Genomic DNA, 18897 nt, shown 5'->3' on the forward strand with positions numbered 1-18897 from the left:
GCAGACCACGGCTTCCTGCCCCTCAGCCTCTGTCCTCCCTCCGGACCCCCAGGACTAAAGCCTATGGCAGCCAGCAAGGAAAATGGATCTGCCCTCCCCCCCAAGAGGGTCACTCTGAGCTGGACACCAGTATTCAGGGCCAAATTCCATAGACCACCAGAACTGGGAAGCATCTTGTCCAGCGCCCCTCAGTCCTTGGGGAAACTGAGGCCCAGAGAAGGGAAGGACCTGCCTGAGGTCCTACTGGCGGAGGCAGGACAAGGATTTGGACTTGCAGGGCACCTGCTGTTACTCCCCGATGCCTCTGGGAGGGGGGCCTGAGCAGGGAGACGCTGACCAAGCCCAGCCCTGCAGCGGACACTCTGCTCTTCCCTCCCAGCCCCATGCCCAGCTCCCACTCCCCAGGGAAACCCCACTGTCCTTCCTGAGACCCCCAGAGTGGAAAGAGAAGCAAAAGCAAACCTACATTGGCCATTCTGGAGGAGGTGGCAGGCAGAGGGGTCCTGCAGACTGGGTCCTCAGGAGCTCAAGTCCCCAGAGCACTCCAGGCTTGAGAGTCTGGTCCAGCCCCTGCTCAGAGCGCGCTGGTGCCAGCAGGGGCTTTGGCCAAGTGAGCCACCGTCACAAGTGACTAGATTGTTCCAAGGAAGTGCCTGAGTCCCTGGGGCCTGTTCCCTGCCAGCCTGTACCCCTCCTCCACCCCACCACTGCCTCTTCCTCCAGGGCTTCTGACTCATGGTTCAGAGCTGGACACAGCTGGGCTCAGGAAGCTGCTGAGGAAATGAACTAACCAATCATTCAATCAGTTAATCAATCAGTCCTGCAGGCTTACTGTCTAAGGCCCAGCACCAGAGTCACCTCCTCCAGGGGGCCCATCCTGGCCTTTCCTCCCTGCACCTACCCAGCTCCATCCTCTAGGCGTCCAGGCCTCCCTTTCAGGGCCCTTGCTGACAGGCTCAGGCTGCCATTTCCACAGTGCAGAAGCTACTAGAAGGCAGGGCCTCCCATCTCCTGTCTACCTGCAGCCTCTGTCACCTGAGACCTGCCTGTGGCCTTGCCCTCTGTGAAATTGCTATTTATTGAGTCCACTTACCACACACCATACCAAGAATATCACAGCTGTTTTCTTATTGAAAACACCACACACCCAGGGAGGTAAGGACGGTGATAAGGAGGAAAAGAGGGGAAGTGACTGCCCAAGTCCCTCAGCTGGTAAAGATCAGGATCTGGGATGTGAACCCAGGTCAGCTTGTCCCCAAACTCACATACTGACATCAGTCATTCAACAGACAGTCCAGCAGCTCTTTTACATTTTGAAACATCAAAAAATGATTAAAGGGGCTTCCCTGGTGGCGCAGTGGTTGAGAGTCCGCCTGCCGATGCAGGGGACACGGGTTCGTGTCCCGGTACGGGAAGATCCCACATGCCGCAGAGCGGCTGGGCCCGTGAGCCATGGCCCCTGAGCCTGCGCGTCCAGAGCCTGTGCTCCGCAACGGGAGAGGCCGCAACAGTGAGAGGCCCACGTACCGCAAAAAAAAAAAAAAAAAAAAAGATTAAAAAGAAAAAACTTTTGAAAATGATTTCCCAAATTCTCTCTGCTTCAAACCAAAGCTGTGTTTCGGTCTGTCATTCAGTTACCATGGATTCACAGAGGCCAGCTCTGTGCCAGGCTGGGTCAGAGGAACGCTGCCCTGGAGAAGGGCCGTGCTGGCTCTGCAGATGAGCTGCTGAGAGCCGGCAAGCAGCCGGAGGCCCCGCCCTCACCATGTGGCACTAGGGCGATCCACCCCAGGGGAGGGTGCCAGGTGGCAGGCAGGTGCGGTCCCCTCTTTTGGGAGACCTCCCTCAAGCCAGATGTGGGACCCCAGGCCTTGCCACCCTCACTGTGTGGCCATTCTGGACCTCCTTTTCCCCATAGAGGGGTCAGATCGGGGCTGCAGGAGGAGGTGCTCAGGACAACTCTGGCAGGAGGAAGCATGGTCCTACCTCAGCCTGAAGGCAGCATGTGGGAGGCCTGGGTGCTGGGTTGTGCTCAGGGACAGCCCACCTGCTCCCTTCTCTGGGTGGCTCTGGCTGTGAGCCACTGTCCAGGCCCTCCAGCTGACCCCGGCCCTGCCATGCCCCCACTGGGTGGGTAGAGAGCTCACCTTTGTACACACTACCACTTCCTCCTTTTTATACCCATACAATTCTTGGTGGCTGCATGGGCTAGGCCACAGAGACCAGGGTGCCAAGCAAGCCACTTCCCTTCTCGGGACCTGGTTTCCTCATGGAGGAAGTGAGGGCAGAGGCCAACCTCTCCTGGCCCTGACAGCCCACCCTCTAGGGCACAGCCCTATCAGGGCAGATTGGCCGCCCAGTCAGGGAGGGGGCCCGGACCTGGCCTGAGAGATTGGACAGAGTTCAGCAGACCAGATACAGGTTCACACCCCACCCTGTGGTCCTGGTCATTCTCAGCCTCTACTTCCCTCCCTGTAAAGAGAAGCCTAATTGTTCCCACCACCTAGGTTTGATCTGAGAAGCCAGTGAAATAATGTACACAGGTGAGAATAGTAAAAGCAAGGTCAGAGGTTGCCCTGAGCCGGGATTACCCCCATTTTACAGGTGAGAAAAATGGAACCCAGAAAGGTTACCTAATCTGCTCAGGGGCCCTGAAGGGCACAGCAGGGATTTGAACCCAGCTCCCCCAGACCAGATCTTGGCTCATTCCCTCACCTCTCTGCAAAGCCCCAGGTTCAGTGGCTGTTCAGCAAGTGGTAGCTCCCCATATGCCCTACCCTGTCCCTGCCTGCCTCTCACCCCCCCCACCCCCCCCACCAGACAGAACCCAGATGTGCCAGGCTGGAAAAAACAAGTTATCTCCCTACCACACACCCTCCCCCACCAGAGGGTCCATTTAAAAGGCTGCAGAAGCCTTTTCAAATGTTCCCTTACGTGGAATTCCAGAATATAAGGTCCCTCAGAGGACAGCTAAACCTCTAACCTTAGAGGGAGAGGCCTGGGTTTTGGTACCAGGTCTGATCTGCCAGGAAGAAGCTGGGTAGTCTTAGTAAAGTCCCTTGCCCTCTCTGGGGCCTCCTGACTGTGAAACAGGTTTAGGGACAGGAAGTGACCTTTAATTGCCCTTCCAGCAGGGAGGCTGCTGTCTGTCTGCTGGCTTTTGGAAGCCATGGCAACCATGGCTGCATCTTACCTAGAGAAGTCTGAAGTCCGGGGTGGACTGGAGCTGCCTGAGGGGAGTGAGGCCTGGGGAGGGAGCAGTTGGGAACTGGCACCATGTGTTTCCTGGGAACCAAGAGGAGGCCGGGAAGGTGGCTGGGAAGAGCTGCCGGTAGTAAGTGAGGGAAGAGTCCCCGAAAGCAGCAGCTGGGAGGGGTCAGACGTGGACAGCTGCAGGGGACGGAGCCCGCCGAGGCAGCCAGGAGAGGAAGAGCTGACCTGTGTGCGCTTGCTACCCGCCGCACCAGCTACAGCAGCACCAGGGAAATAAGGGGTGAAGTACTCCTTTAGAGCTTCCAAGCCCGCGCCCCACGCCATCTGTGGAGACACAGAAGCAGCAGGCAGTGGAGGTGGCAGAACACGGCGAGTGCAGAGACGGACCCGTTCTCTGTCCCCCGGCGTCGGCTTCCAATCACAGGCCAAGTGGGGAGACTGGGAAACTTTCAAGTGAACAAGAGTGAGATTTTGATATGTGGTGGAACTGGAGGGAGTTAGACCTGAAAAGAACTAGAAACGCTCTAACACGTGCCCAGGGTAGAGGAAGGGAGAGCTACCAGTGGCTTTGGAAGGTGGAAGGAAAAACATTAAGTTTCCTGCTTGCACCCTAACCAAGTTCAGAAACCTTCTGTAAAATGCTAGCCATGCTTGTCAAAAACCTTTCTAATAACTGATGTGCTCTTGGGTTGCTAGGCGGGCTCTCTCTCTCTCTCTCTCTCTCTCTATATATATATATATATTTTTTTTTTTTTGACTGCTCTGCACAGCATGCAGAACTTCCCCAATTGAACCCGCACCCCCTGCAGTGGAAGCGTGGAATCTTAACCACTGGACCACCAGGGTAGCCCTATATATTTTTTCTAACATTTTTCTTTCTTTCTTTCTTTTTTAAAAAAAATCACCTTTTACTAGTGAAGAGGAGACAGAACAGGGAGACTGGACTTACTCCCTTCATCTCAGGAAGCCCCAGAAGCCAAGGACTGCGATTTTGAACACGGTTACAGGCCTCACGGTGCCCAGGCTGCTTTGCCCTCTCCTTTTACCGCAGTTTAACAGTTCTCTGCGGCCAAGGTGCCCACCATGGCTGGTTTATTAACAACTAGTCCACTGTTGCTTGTCTGCTGTGGGCTGAGAAACCCAACCACTGGGATTGTCAGCACACCTGAGGTAGTAAGCACTGAACTCTGGAGAAGGCGGCCCCCTGGAGGCAGAACGTGGGTCTGTTTGCCTACTGGGTCCTGGTGCCCAGGTCTGCACAGCAACACTCAGCAAATACACTGGACAAACGCTGAGGAAGCGTCTGATGGAGGCCCTCGAGCTGATGTGGGTTTATGACAGCTCCTGAGCTGCCCCATGGAGAACACCAGACCATTTGTTTGCAATTCAATGACTCGTTATCCAGCACCTTTAAATAAGCCAGACAGACTTGTCCCCTCTACTTGGTACAATGTATTATTATCCCTGTTGTACAGATAAGGAAACTGAGGCTCAGAGAGGATAAGCCAATGAATAGCAGCTGGGCTCTTTCCACTGCCTCACAGCTAGTACCCCGCATCTCCACCATTATTGGCTGCTAAACTGAGGAAAAGCAAAGGACCAGACACCCACGTATGGCTTGGTTGGATGGATGGATGGATGGATGGATGGATGGATGGATGGATGGATCAGAGACTTAAGTGAGCAAGCCGGTTGCTTACCCAGAGTACCCCAGGAGGAGGGTTGGGTAAAGAGAAGTTCCCTAGTCTCAGCCCTTGAGGAGCCATTGGGGAATGTGGTCATTTGCAGAGCTTTGTGGGGCCATCAGGAGCAGAGGGCCTGTCTGTGGTTGGTGCCCCCAGAGAGGCCAACTCCAAGAGCCCAAGTGGCCCCAAATGTGCAACACAGGTGAGCCGCTCTGATGGATGGAGAATGCCCCATCGCCGCGGTCTATAATCAGGTTAGGGATTCCGCAGAGAGGACTCGAGCCTCAAGTGACATGCTGAACTAGGTGTTCTGGGTCTAGGTGTCCCCTGACTCAAAGACTGGAGGGGTCCATTCATAAGCAGACAAATGGGGGGGGGTGATTTACAGCTTTTCTAAGATGGCCCAGGCTAGGTGGCAAAGGGAGAGAGCCAAGAAAGCTTCCTTTTAAGGAACAAAAGCACACTGAGTGTGGTTAGATGAGCTACTCTGGGTTCAGCTGGGCTGACAGGGGCTTGGGATTAGAAATGAGTTTCCAGAGGCCTCTAGCTCCCCACTGAGCCCCAGTCTGAGGCCTCCCCTGGGCCTTAGACGGCCCTTTACTCAAGCAGCCCTGCTGGATGGGCCCCTGAGACATCCAGGCCCTTGACCTTGGGGAATCTGGAGGCGGGGTGCTGATGGTTACCTGCAGCCTTCGGGGGGCCCCGTTGGAGCCCTGTGAATGTTCAGGAGCTCTCAGGAATCCCACGGAGCCGGGTGTGGAGGCCAGGGGAACAACACAAGCAACAGAAGGGGACCAACTGTGCATACCTGGGGCCTCTTATCTCAGTCATACCGACCCTGGGAGAATGCGAGGATGAGAGAGGTTATGTAACTTGTCCAGGCTCAAACAGCAATTGTGTGGGCGTGTGTGGCTTCCGACTTTGTTCTTTTAAATAGGTCTCTTCCAGTGTCAAGCAGGAAGGGCCTCCTCTACTGCACTGCCCTCCCCCATTCTGTGATGTACTTCTCACTTCCCCTCTGCTCTTAAAAGCCCAGCTCGATTCCCCCACTTCTCCCTCCTGCTTTATGAAACCAAAACGTGTAGTAGTTAGCAAGAGAGGTGGGGCAGGGAGCGAACACCAGTTGGGGCAGAGGCCTGGAGGTGGGGATGAGCCCCTCGGGTTTAGGAGACCGGAAGCTTGATGCTCAGAGCTGTGAGTGGCTACAAGTCCAGCAGAAAGCAGCAGTGAGGGGTCTGAGGGGCTGGAGCAGGTGTCTGAAGAGGTAGCCTGAGGCCAGCTGAGGTGGAGCCCTGAGTCAGGCAGACCAAGTGGTGGGACCCTCCCTGGAGGTAACGAGGATTCAGGGCCAGGTTCCAAATTCAGGGGAAGGGAACAGGATGGATGGGATGTGGATGGGTAGAGGCCAGTGTTCTCCATGCCTCTAATTCCCAGAGAAGCCTGCAATGTCAGGACTGTGCCCTTACTGCCCCACGTCACAGATGAGCAACGGAGGCTCAGCAAGGTGAGTGACTTGCCCAGGTCACACAGCTCCTCTGTAGTGCCCCCCACTCAAGTTGATTAGGCGGGGGGCTTGTAGGATCCAGCAGTGGCCAAGGCTGAGGGCAGGTAGGGAACATGGTTGGAGGGCAGAAGGGAAATGAGCCACCCGACGCTGAACCCTGGAGGAGACTCTGACCTGTCGGCAAGGGCAGGCACTGACCATCCCCTGCACGTGGCCGGCTGCACAGGGCTCCTTGCTGCATGGCCTCCAGCTTGTAAGTGACCGGCCAGGGACTGGGGACTGGTGTCTGTGGCCCAGGCGCTGTCTCTGCACGTCTCCTTCTGCAATTATCACCCCTCCCACACCTCCTACACCTGCCAGAGGATGGCCCACAGGGAACACCTCGACAAGAGAAAGTCCAGGTAGGGGGTGTGGGAAGACCCCAGGCACTGCGTCCTCGTCCTGGCCAGTCCCACGCACACGAGTTGAGCAAGTTACTTAAGCTCCTGTGCACAGATTCCCTCCTCTGTAAAATGAGTGTGAACACACTGTCCACTTTCCCTGGGACTCTGAGGACGAAATGATATAATATATGTAGGAGCCCAGCAAAGGGCACCCTGAAACTTAAGGAGCTCCTGGAAAATGGTGGCCATGGTGATTAGTACATATCAAGTAAAAGTAAACCAAGAAAGGAAATAAAAAAGGAGAGCTGGGTTTGAATCCTAGCTGGTTGGAATCCAATCGACTGACTGATTGCTTCCGATCTCTCAGCCTTCATTTTTTCACCCGTATAGTGGAACGCACACTGGACTCCAAGCCCTCCACTGGGCTGACGGGGGGTGTCTTGCTTGGTAGCTGTGAATTGCTTCAGGGTGAGGACTGACAGCCTCCTCTGGGCTTGAGACTTGCTCAAGAGACAGAGATGGGCCCCTGGGGTGCAGGAGACCCCCACTCCTCACATCTTTCCCCAAAGGCAGGAACAGACACCCACAGCCCCTGGATTAGGTCCCTCAGCCTCCTCTGCCAGCCTTGGTAGGTTCTGGGCCTCAGAGCTGATCCTGGGCTCTGGCTCCAACGCCTTCCAAGCCCAGGGTCTTCCTGGGCTCCTGTACCTGCCGAGGGTCTATATGCGGGGCTTCTTGGCCTAGGCCATTAACATTCATTTCACCACGTCTATCTTTTAACCACAGTAATGGATTTAATACAGACAAGGAGCCAGAGGCTGAGAGAGTGGAGGGACTCACCAGGGCCACACCGTGAATGCAGTGGAATCCAAGCAGTGCATCGGGTTCTAAAGGCAGGGTGAGAGACAAAGACGGTGCCTTCCAAGCAAGGGTTCTGTGTTGGAGACTGGGAAATTGCTTCACCCTGCCCAACACAGCCAGTGTGCATCTGGCATAGCGCAGCACTGTGGGAAAATACACCTCTAAGTGGAGCAAGATGCCACCTCCAGGGTTCTGGGGCGCTGGGGCTGCCTGAGGGAAGCCTGTGCTCTCTGGAACCATTCACTGCTTACCTTTCCCACTCAGCCCCTCACTTGCACCCGTACGTTGGTAGGACTCAAACCAAGACCTTTGGACCCTGGAATGCAAACTCCTCCCCTCAATGAATCTGCAGTCCCTCTAAGGTTGGGGGTGATCTGAGGACTAAAATAAAATTCCAGCAGCCTCATGGCAGCTCCCGCCCTGACCCAAGACCTAGTCTCAGCTGCTGGTCTTCCCCTGGCCCTGGAATTAGCCACACTGTTCCTTTGGTTCCAGTGTCAATTTCCATCCTCTTCTGGGTCAGACTGAGAACAACTGCAGACACCAACACAGCACCTACTACGGTGCTGCTCTACGCTGTGCAGACCCCCACAGCCCAAGCTGTTAGTATTCACGACAGCTCCAGAGACACTGATCCAGACTTCTGTGTTGGTCCCCTGCCTACCACCTCAACCCTGCTTGCATGGACTGACCCCAGCTGACCTCCTGGACCTTCCTACCACCTGCAGTCTGGGGGCCCCAGGCCTGGGAGAGCGGGCTCAGAGCTGGTCCAAATGAAGGGAAAACATTCAAGAGGTGACAAAGAAGAGGACCCCTTCTGCTTCAGTGGCTGCCATCTGGGCAGTTGGGGGTAGAAGTCCTGGTTTTCAAAGACCCCTCAGGTCTAGGCAGGCCCAGGCCAGGGTGGACATCAATTCCCTCAGGGCCGTCTCATGATCCACTGAAGAAGTCGGTGACCCCAGCCTGTGGGACAATCCTCCTCGAAGAGTGAGAGCTGGTGGGGCCTCAAGTAAGCTCAGAAGTCATGGGCCTTCTCAGGGGGCCAGAGGTAGGGCAACTGTAAGGAGGAGCCCACCATCCCCAGGGGATTCTCTCTAAGGACGGTGTCTCTCCAAGTATGTCCAGGTTTGGGAGAGTTATAGGGGGTTTGTCATAGACTGGTGGCCAGTCCAGGTTGGCAACCTCAGGAAGGCTCAAACCTCAGTTTCCTCACCTATAAAAACATCTCTAGTGTGGAGAAAAAGGAACTCTCCTACACTGTTGGTGGGAATGTAAATTGGTGCAGCCACTATGGAGAACAGTATGGAGGTTCCTTAAAAAACTAAAAACAGAGTTACCATATGACCCAGCAATCCCACTTCTGGGCATATATTCAGAGAAAACCGTAATTCAAAAAGAACACACACCCCAATGTTCATAGCAGCACTGTTTACAATAGTCAGGATGTGGAAGCAACCTAAATGTCCATCGACAGATGAATGGATAAAGAAGGTATGATACATATATATAATGGAACACTATTCAGCCATAAAAGAGAATGAAATAATGCCATTTGCAGCAACATGGATGGACCTAGAGATTATCATACTAAGTGAAGTAAGCCAGACAGAGAAAGACAAATATCATATGGTGTCGCTTATATGTGGAATATAAAAAAAAAGATACAAATGAACTTATTTACAAAACAGAAATAGATCTGCAGACATAGAAAGCAAACTTATGGTTACCAAAGGGGAAAAGGGGGGAAAGGGATAAATTAGGAGTTTGGGATTATCAGATAGATATACATTACTATATATAAAATAGATAACCAACAAGGATCTACCGTATAGCACAGGGAACTACACTCAATATTTTGTATAACCTATAATGGAAAAGAATCTGAAAAAGAATATATCAATATATAATATGTATAACTGAATCACTTTGCTGTATACCTGAAACTAATACAACATTGTAAATCAACTATATTTTTAAAAATTAAAATAAAAAAATAAAAACACCTCAACTCAGGACCTCAATAGCTGATAATTTTGAAAAAAAAAAAAGAACAAAGTTGGAAGACTCACAATTCCTGATTTCAAAACTTACTACAAAGCTACAGTAATTAATATAGTGTGGTACTGCCATAAGGACAGACATACAGACCAATAGAATGGAACAGAGAGCAAGAAATAAGCACTCACATATATGGTCAACTGATTTTCAACAAGGATGGCAAGACCATTCAATGTGGAAAAGACAGTCTTTTCAACAAATGGTGCTGGAGAAACTGGATATGCACATGCAAAAGAATGGAATTGGACTCCTAACACCATATACAAAAACTAACTCTTAAAACTGAACAACACACTTAATTGCACACTTAAAAATGGTTAAGATGGTAAATTTTACATTACGTATACTGACCACAAAAAAAGTAATTGTATAAGCTTATAAGGTTAAAAAAAAAAACAACCCTCTACCCTCTACTCATTCACAAGTGAGTCAGATGAGGTCACGTAAATGGTAAAAGCCAGATATGCGCTCATTGTCAGCAACAGCAATGCATCTGAAACACCACAGTTATCTACACCAATGGTTCTCAGCCTTGGCTGCGCTTTGGAAACTGGAGAACTTTGAAAAATACTGCTCCTCCACCCCGAAATTTGCATGCAATTGACCTGGGGCAGTGCCTGGGCATTGGTATTTTTGATCCCTGTCACATTTCTGATCTTATCTCCAACTACTCTCTACCTCTGTCACTCTGCCCCAGCCACACAGGCCTCCCTGTCCCTTGAAGAGGTCAAGCGTTCTCCTGACTCAGCCCATCACCCCCTTTTCCTCTCCAGTATAGCTCAGCTTCCGCTTTTCCATTTCTGCAGTTGGGAAGCCCTGATCCCATCTGGCTGCCCCATCCCCACCCAGGCTGCTAGTCTCTGGAGCACCAGCAGACACTTCCTGTTGCCCAATAGTGGGTGGCCTGTCAACACCAGCAGAAGGGGATGTCACTCACCCGCCTCCTCTGTCACTCATTGCTCAGGGTACCAGGTCTCGGCAAACCACCGCACTCTCACTGACGCCAAGGGCTTTCTGAACTGGCCTGGGAAGGTAGCAGTCAGGCCTAACCCAGCAGCCCCAAAGTCCAACGGGGTGGTATCCCCAGGCCCACATCGCCTCTATAAGCCTCAGTCTTCTCTATAAAGCAGGAATAAGAATACCAACCTCATGGGGCTATAGCATCTTGTCACCTGAAGCCATAGGAATGACTCTCTAATGGTGGAATTTAATATGCAATGGTGAACAGAGTTGGGGAGGCATCCTGAGACTGGGAGGATCCACATATGAGGCTCACCCTGTAGGTGCCTATCCAATTATAAGTGGGGATCCCTTGGGATCTGTTACTGGTCTGCTAACTCCTGATGCTGAGCAGAAGAATGTGGACCCCTGAGCCTCTCCATCTTCAAAGCCTTTATCTTAGGTGAGAATCACTCTGACATCCTACAGATGAGGTAACTGAAGTTCAGAGAGGGGAAAGGATTCTCCAGGTTCCCCTCAGCGAGTGAGGGTGGAAGCTTCACAGAGGCCTATTCCCCATTCTGAGACTGGAAGACAGGGAGTGACTGAGCCCATGAGGGAGGGACCTTCCGGAGCTAGCACAGCAGGGAGCCCTAGCATGGGCAGCCCCCAGGGCACAGGGTACCACTCTCTCTAGCTGGACGTGAGGCAGTTTCAGTTTCCACAAGTTCCCTCTATCGTGTGGTTTGCAGCGTCAGCCAGGCTCTAGGCGAGGTGGGCGGGCATCCTACCCACAGCCTGCAGCCTCCAAGCCTCTGCATGAGTGGAAACATCCATCCTTGCAGAGGGTGCAAAAAGGAAGAAAGCATCTTTGCCTTCACTCAAGGTTGGTCAAGACCTTTCACAAGCCGGCAAGGGCCTTCCCTTCCTACCAGTCACCCTGCACAGTCCTCTGGGCCAGAAAACCATCTTGCAAACCCACTGTGCCCTCTCCCCCTTCCACACCTTTGCCTGCACCATTCCTTCCACCTGGAGCACCCTCTGCCCTCCTCCCACCTCCCAAATCCTCACCAACCCTTCCAAACCCAAGCAAGGCCCTCCCTTCCATCCCAGGAGCTGGCAACCCCGGCTGGGGGGAGGTGCCAGGAGCAGCTAGGAAAAGTCCATGAGTTCCTGGGAATTGGATCAAAAAGAGGGTCTGGAGAAGCAGATCTTGTTTTCCACCAATAATAAAATCAAAGGTGTGGGTTATGTTCTTGGCCCAGGACACTGCCTCCAGGAAATCCTACAGGAGAGCATCTGCAGGCATCGCAACAGCAGGGCAAACACAACCACAGACCTCTGCAGTCACCTATTGCCATTAGACGGCCAACCGTGTCCTGTGGAGTGGGCGCTGAGGAACCAAGTTCTCAGGTCCCAGCGGGCACACGCGCCACAGAGTCTGCACAGGGTACGTGGAAGAGTTCATGCTATCGAGCTACAAATGTCGCCTAAAAACACCATCTTGGCCTTGAAAACAGGAATTGCTTAGTTGTGTTTTTAAATATTTTCCTTTTAATGAAATACGTAATCTGTGATCACTTGCAGAAAATTATGGAGAGAAAAATCACATTACTTCCAAAACATGGAAACCAGTGTTAACCTATAGGGAGCCGCCCTTATATCCAACAGGAGTTATCATTGAACCAAGAACTGGTCAATCTCCTTGGAGTCAGGGGCAGAACTGGACGGGGTCCGACAGAGCTAGGTGGGTGCCCCTGCTTTGTCCTGGACATATGACCATGAACTAGGCCCTTGACCTGCCCATGCCTCCATTCTGCAGACAGGAGGACTTTGGCAAGTCTTTCCCTGCAGGGTGGGTTTGGGGACATGCATGGAATGACTGTCGCAGTGCTTGGCGCCTAACAGGCACTGAACAAACAGGCACTGTTGTCGCTCCTCTGGGGATGATTTAAGTAGCTGGGACTCAGAGAAAAAAATCTTCACAGAACAGGAAATAAACATTCTCTTTTTCATTTTTAGTTGTGTAATTTAATTTTTCAATAGGTTATACATTTGCATGTTCAAAAATTAAAAACTATAAAAAGATACATAGTGACAACGCTCACTGCCACCCAGCCCTGTAACCCATCAATCGCTTTTCTCTGACTCCCCCCAAGGTTATCAATTTAATTAGTTCTCTGTGTGTCTTTCTAGAGACTCTCGCTGTTAATACAAGCCTGTGCCGACATAAATGCTTATTTCCCCCACTTTTCACAACAGGTCGCATGCAAGACACACTGCTTGGCTCTATGCTTTTTACACAGAACACCATGCCTTGAAGAGCTTTGCAACCAGCACAGAAAGAGAGTCCATCCTCACCCCTTCTGACAGCCATGGCCAGGGAGACATTGGGAAGGCAGTAGGTGGCGGCAAAGGAAGGACAGCCAGGGGCCTCCCTCTCCCACCTCCTGCCTCTACAATCCCCTGTTTCTCGGGAGGACCCCACTCCTCAGCCACTGGCCCCCTCAGCCTTCAAGGCCACAGGGCCCTGCCCTGCTGCAAGTCCACCCACAAAGCCTGAGTGGGCTTAGGTTCCCAGCAGAGCCCCTCCAGGCCCAGTCCTCCCAGCCCCTTCCAGGTCCCTCTGGTCCCTCTTTCCTGGATGAAAAGTCTCCTGCCCAGCCAGAGGACTATGAAGGGTCCCAAAGTGACTGCTAGTGCCAAATGCTAGAGAACTGGGCCCACTCTCTCACCCAGGAATGCCTCCTCTTCTGGGAAGCTACCCAAAGTCGTAGTCCTCAAGTGCAAAACCTTGATACACAAAGATCTACCCAGTACATCACTGTCCAGAATACTAAATAATCGGTAGTAACCTAAATGTCCAACAATAGGGGATTGGGTAAATAAATCACAGCATGTCCACCAAATCCACAAGCTGGAGGACCATGCAGTCATTAACAATGGTGTTTTGAAGATGAGGAAATCATACCCAGGCCCACATACATTCAAAACAGAATTATGCTGAAAAGAGGGTCTTCCCCACCTCAGTCTCCTCCTCTGTGGGGAACCTCAGAGTCTCAGAACTGGGAAGGAGAAGAGGCAACAGTAGCTGATCAGACACACGGGTCCTGAGTCCCCTCTCCCCACCCTCACCCTGTGCATCCTGGGTGAGTCATTCCCCCACCCAAGGATGTGGTACCTCCTTCTGTCCTCTGTTGAGGAGCTCAGCTCCTCCCAGCTTGGCACAGAGGTTTCCAGATGAAGCTGGAGCCCAGCCTCAAAGGGGAGAGATGTGACCTCAAGTCAGAGGGAAAAGTTCAGGCCTGTTCTCTCTGTCCCCATTGATGGTTCCTGCCCAAAGCCGGGGCGGCAGGGAGGGAAGGGCAGGGAGTGAGAGGTAGTATACGCGGCCCTTACTTTTCCTTTTAACAACCCCAAGTGGGACAGGATGCGGATCTTAATAAAACCTGGTCCAGACCTAGATTTTCCCTCTTGAAGCAATATCCAGTGACTTCTTTGCAAAGGCGGTTGGACATATAGGTGGGAGGCAATGAGGGGGTAGGAGGGGAAAGCGCAGCTCGGAGCACCCCTCTGGGTATGCCCCGTGCCTGGCCGTGTTATCAGACAGGCTCAGTCTCCAGCACCGGATTCTGGCCTCCTTGAGGGCAAGACAGTCTCATTCACCTGATTGGACGTGGGGGTGGGAGGCCCAGCTTAGGCTGCCTGGTAGTGAACCCTTCTCAACAAACATTTGCAGAATGTAACTAAAGTAAAATGAAGGAGAAGATAGGTTCAGGAAGGCATGAGTACCGTGGATGCATTTACTGTTCATTCACTTATTCTATAAACATTGACTGAACACATACCCCACTCGCCAGCCTCATACTGAGGAGGCAGACAGGTGTTTCTTGCAGTACAGTTTGGCAAGGAAAGCTGTGTGTACTGGGGAAGGGGGGTGGTATCCCCGCATTCTGGGGGCTTCTGTGCCGCTCGGTGCTGAGTCAGGTTACATGAGCTCTAAGTCCCCCTCAGCTCGAGCACCTGGTATTCTCATCCTCGGCCTTGTCTCACCAACAGCCCCTGCTCTGAGGGTCAGCCGCAAACTTCCTGCAAAGCCGTGATGTTCTTTATCACTGTGCGTGTATAACAGACATCAAACGATCCCTTCCCTCCCCCTGTGGCTAGGCCCGCCCCTGCCGCACTCCCACAGCGGCCTGCCTCTGAACGTTCTGCTGAAGATAAACGCAGGCTATAAATAAATACCGTGTGGCCACACTGGCAAAAGTTGCAAATATCGGCGCACTGAGGGACGGGACTGGGCTGTTCCCATGCTGAATGTTCCCACCACTTCTGAACCACTGTGTCTGCTTTTTATAATTTCTTTGTCTCCTCTTGCTATCAGGCTACCAGCTATCTGTGAAACCGTCTCTAACAGTTCAGGCCCACCAGTATTTAACCAAATGTAGATCCCTACTATTTGCTGTATCTATAGGTTAAAAGACCACACGACCAAGCTTGTTATAACTGTGGGTAAAATCAGAGTTCATGGGCCCTAACCACTATAGGGCATCTCGTATGAGTAAAGTGTATAAGCTTCAATGCAAGCTCTTAGCTCCTCAGAAAACACTTCTGTTTCCCTCCTCACAATGGAGCTGGTGCGCCTTGGACTGGGGTGGGGGAAAGCCAGGGGGAGGGGCAGGCAGGCCCCTGTCCCTAACACCCCCATGGCAGTTAGATCATTAAGTCTTTTCCATTTAACAGATTTGTCTGTAAATTGGGCTTTAAAAGACTTCTATGGACCTCATCTGATCTTACTTCTCTGGGAGGTGAGAAGGACAGTTTTTCTCCCTCCTCCACCAACGTGGCCCAAAGATCCAGTGATGGGCCCTGTTGCTAGAAGAGCAATGAAGCACCTGGGTGAGAGTCCACACACTGGGGCCAACCCGTCCGGTTTCATCCCAGCTACATGACCTTGGGCAAATGACTTAGGCTCTCTGTGCCTCAGCCTTCTCTTGTGGATAATAGGGATAACAATAGCATCTACCTCCTTGGTTTAAATGGGTGAACAGATACAGAGTCCTGAGAACGGGCGGCTGGTACATCTTTAATGCTCAGTAACTGTTAGCTGTCCTCGTGGGCTGGGTGGGGCTGAGCTCCCGTGAGAGGTGTTAGAATTCAGTGGTGCTGCCACTGACCTTCTGGGGCATCTGCCCAGGCTCAGTGTGAGAGGCTCCCACTGGCCACTTCTCCCGTTCTGCTCCAGCCTTCCCTAGGGAAGCTGCACCCTCACCCCAGGCCCAGGGAGCGAGCAGTGGCGGAGAGGGGGCACCTGTAGGCCGTGAAGCCCGCAGCAGCTCAGAGGTGGGGAGAGCACAGAGCGTGGGCGGGATACCGCTCAGGAAGCTGCCACAGGTCGGCTGCTGCCACCATACCCTGCTCTCTCTCATGTACCATCCCCCGCTGCCCAGATCCTGCCTTAAGGCTATTCCTTGGCCCAGCTCTGTCCTAGGGAAGGTGGACCCAGGGGCTCTGGGCTGGGACAGATGTCCTGGAGCTAAAATATAGTCAAGATGTCCTGGCCTGCCTTGGGCGACTAAGCACCTGGATTTTCAGGCCCTGTCCTTTCCCCAGACTTTGCACTCCAAGTCAGAGCAGTGATGTAGTGACCCGCTGTCCGGCCTGTCACCCCACCCCTGCAGCCCCTCGCCCCTTGCCCCTTGCACGGGCCCCATTTTCCAGCCTGGTGCTTGGAATGGGCCGAGCCAGGTCTGCCTCCCTTGGCTTCTCTGGGCCGGTCCCAGCCCCTCTTTGTAGATATGGGGAAACGGAGGCCCAGAGAGGCATCCCTCTGCCCACTGTGCAGTCAGTGCCGGCGGGAAGCAGGCCACTCACACGCTGGCCACGGGCCCCAAGCGGAGCGTGGCCTGGAAGGCAAGGAAGACCTGGCTTGTTAGCTTTCGTCTCCTGGCCGGAGGCCCCAGGAAAGAGCCCAGGGAGGCCAGGCTGTTGACTGAGGCCGTGTGAAGTGAGCAAAGAGCCAGGTGTCCTCTGCAGGGCTGGAGGGGATCCCTCAGGACAGCCACATTCCCCAGCAGTAACCAGAGAGGTCTCAGCTTTTTCCTGTGAGCCACTGGGAACAGCCAGAGCTTGGGGAGCAGAGGGAGAGGTTGAGAGACAGCTGGAAAAAAGCTGAAGGGATCTGGGGTCCAAACTGGGCTTGCAGGCTGTGTGGCCTGGGCCAAGCATTTCACCCCCACGAGCCAGCTGGGTGCTGGAATTTCACTAGGAAAAGGCTTGATTTACATGTGCACTGGATTTAAGAAAGTCAGCAAGGAATTGCCCAGCCCTGTCGCCTCTTCAAAGAACCCCTGAGGTCTGCAAGGAAGAGGGGTTGGGTGAGGGGAAGAGAATTCCCATTTGGCGCTCCAGCAAGGTGCGGGGGAGTTTGTTACCTCACCTTGTTTTAACCCTCCCATCCAGTTGGTGCATTTATTAATATCTCTCTCTACTATATAGATGCGGGAAAATGGAACCCCGAGAGGTTAAATGACTTGTCCAGCCTCTAAGTAGCACAGCCAACATCCAAAGTCAAGTTTTTCTGGTCCCCAAACCTGACCCCCTCCCTCCTTCGCCTCACAAGACCTCCTCGAGCTCCCACCCATATATCAGACACTCCTAAAAATTTCCTGCTGTGGGGAGAGGGTCACTCAGGGGAAAAACCAGCCCTGGGAGCACAGAGACTATCCCCCACTCACTGTGTTGAAGTTTACAGAGAAATCAGTACCCCAGACTGAGGATCCCCTTCGTCTTCTGACTCAGAAGCAGCCCAAGTCACCTCCACGATGATAAAGACCAAAAATCAACCACTATTTTTATGAGAAATCCCCCTCTTGGAGCCGCATCCCCACCCACCACCCCCGGGGAAACTTCGGTCGGACTGGCCTCCCCGGGGCCAACACCACTGGCTCAAACCGGCAGCCGTCTTCACTCACCCAAAAGGCATCTTTGAACTGAAGCTGGGGCATCTTCCTCAGCCGACTGCCACGGCAAAGCTCCCTCTCCTGCCACAGACAGGGCTGAACGAGGGCCAGGAGGCAGGCGCACCGTCCCCGTCCTGGCAGCGCTGGCCCAGGGCCCCCCTTCCAGGCCGGCGCCGTCTGCAGTGCCTCAGAAGGCAGCTGTAAACCAGAGACTGCTAGAGGGAGGAAAAGGGCTCAACCTGTTTTGTTTGGGGCTAGAATCAGCAGCAAAATGAGGAAGGGCTGGTGCCCAGTGATGTGAGGGCGGGTCCCAGTGTCCAGCCCGGCCCCTCACCAGCCCCGTGGAGACGGAGGACACAGCCCAGGCTTCAGGACTGAGAGCAGGGATGCCAGCCCCGGGCTGTGGGGAGGCAGGGGCCAGTGGGAGACGCAGCCCGGGGCCTGTGCAGGTAGGTTTGTGCAACCTCCCCTAGGGCAGGCTCCAGGGCCGTCACCCCACAGGAAGTGGAGCTGCCATGCTCCCCTGTGCAGCCCCGCCTGCCATCTGCCACCCAGCTACTTGTCTCCACTTGCCTCCTTCCGATGCCCTAGCTGGGCCATTCTCAGAGGCCATAAACTTAGGGAGCCTGAGGCCCACTGAAGCTGTGGGTAAGGAGGAGGGCAGGATCCCGGGTGCTGTCACCTACCACCCCAAGCCTCACCCCAGACCGGGTCCAGAGACGCTAGACTCTCCATCCGTCACCAGCAAACCATTTCAGGGAGGGAGGGGCTCACCCAAGCCTAGAACATCATCAGACCCTGGGTGAACGTTGCCCCAGTCCACATCCTGAACTCAAGGAGCTCACAGCCTGGGCGCAGACAGAGCTGTGTGCTGGGGGGAGCTGTGAAAGCACAGAAGTGGGGTGAGCAGGTAACTAGCCAAGGGGTAACAGCCTGTGGATACTGCCTTCCCTCCAAGTCCCCAGGTGAGGCACTCTCTGGGGCAGAAAGCCCCCCTCTGAAGATGGAGTCTTCAGGCTGGAAGAATGTGGTTGGACTGAGAGACACAGGATTACAAAGGCATAAACGTGGGAGTTTGAAAAGCCAGGTTGAGGCCCCAGTTTCTGTTCTGTCTGGGCCTTACCCTTCAGAGGGACCTTAATCCACCCTCCAACTCTCTGAGCCTCAGTTTCCCCATCTGTCACCCCCAGTCTTTGGAAAAGACACAAAGTAATGTTGAGAACATTACTAGAGTTTCTGGTTTTGATGGGGCAGGTGCTGGGGGCTCTGTCTGGTATCAACTTGGGAAGAGC

General features: G+C 53.4%; 1 protein-coding gene across 2 annotated transcripts in view; it reads right to left on the reverse strand.

The window, feature by feature from the left end:
* The window catches only part of PSTPIP1 (proline-serine-threonine phosphatase interacting protein 1), a 39910-nt gene extending 22090 nt beyond the window's left edge, over positions 1-17820 (reverse strand). For both annotated transcript variants that reach the window (XM_082647229.1, XM_082647228.1), the window contains exon 1: positions 17618-17820. In XM_082647229.1, coding sequence (XP_082503355.1) covers positions 17618-17650 — 33 coding nt within the window. In that variant the 5' untranslated portion in view covers positions 17651-17820. The remainder of the gene's footprint in view (positions 1-17617) is intronic.
* Positions 17821-18897: the final 1077 nt, after the last annotated feature.

The sequence above is a fragment of the Grampus griseus genome (assembly GCF_964374135.1).
Source record: "Grampus griseus genome assembly, chromosome: 2".
NCBI lineage: Eukaryota > Metazoa > Chordata > Mammalia > Artiodactyla > Delphinidae > Grampus > Grampus griseus.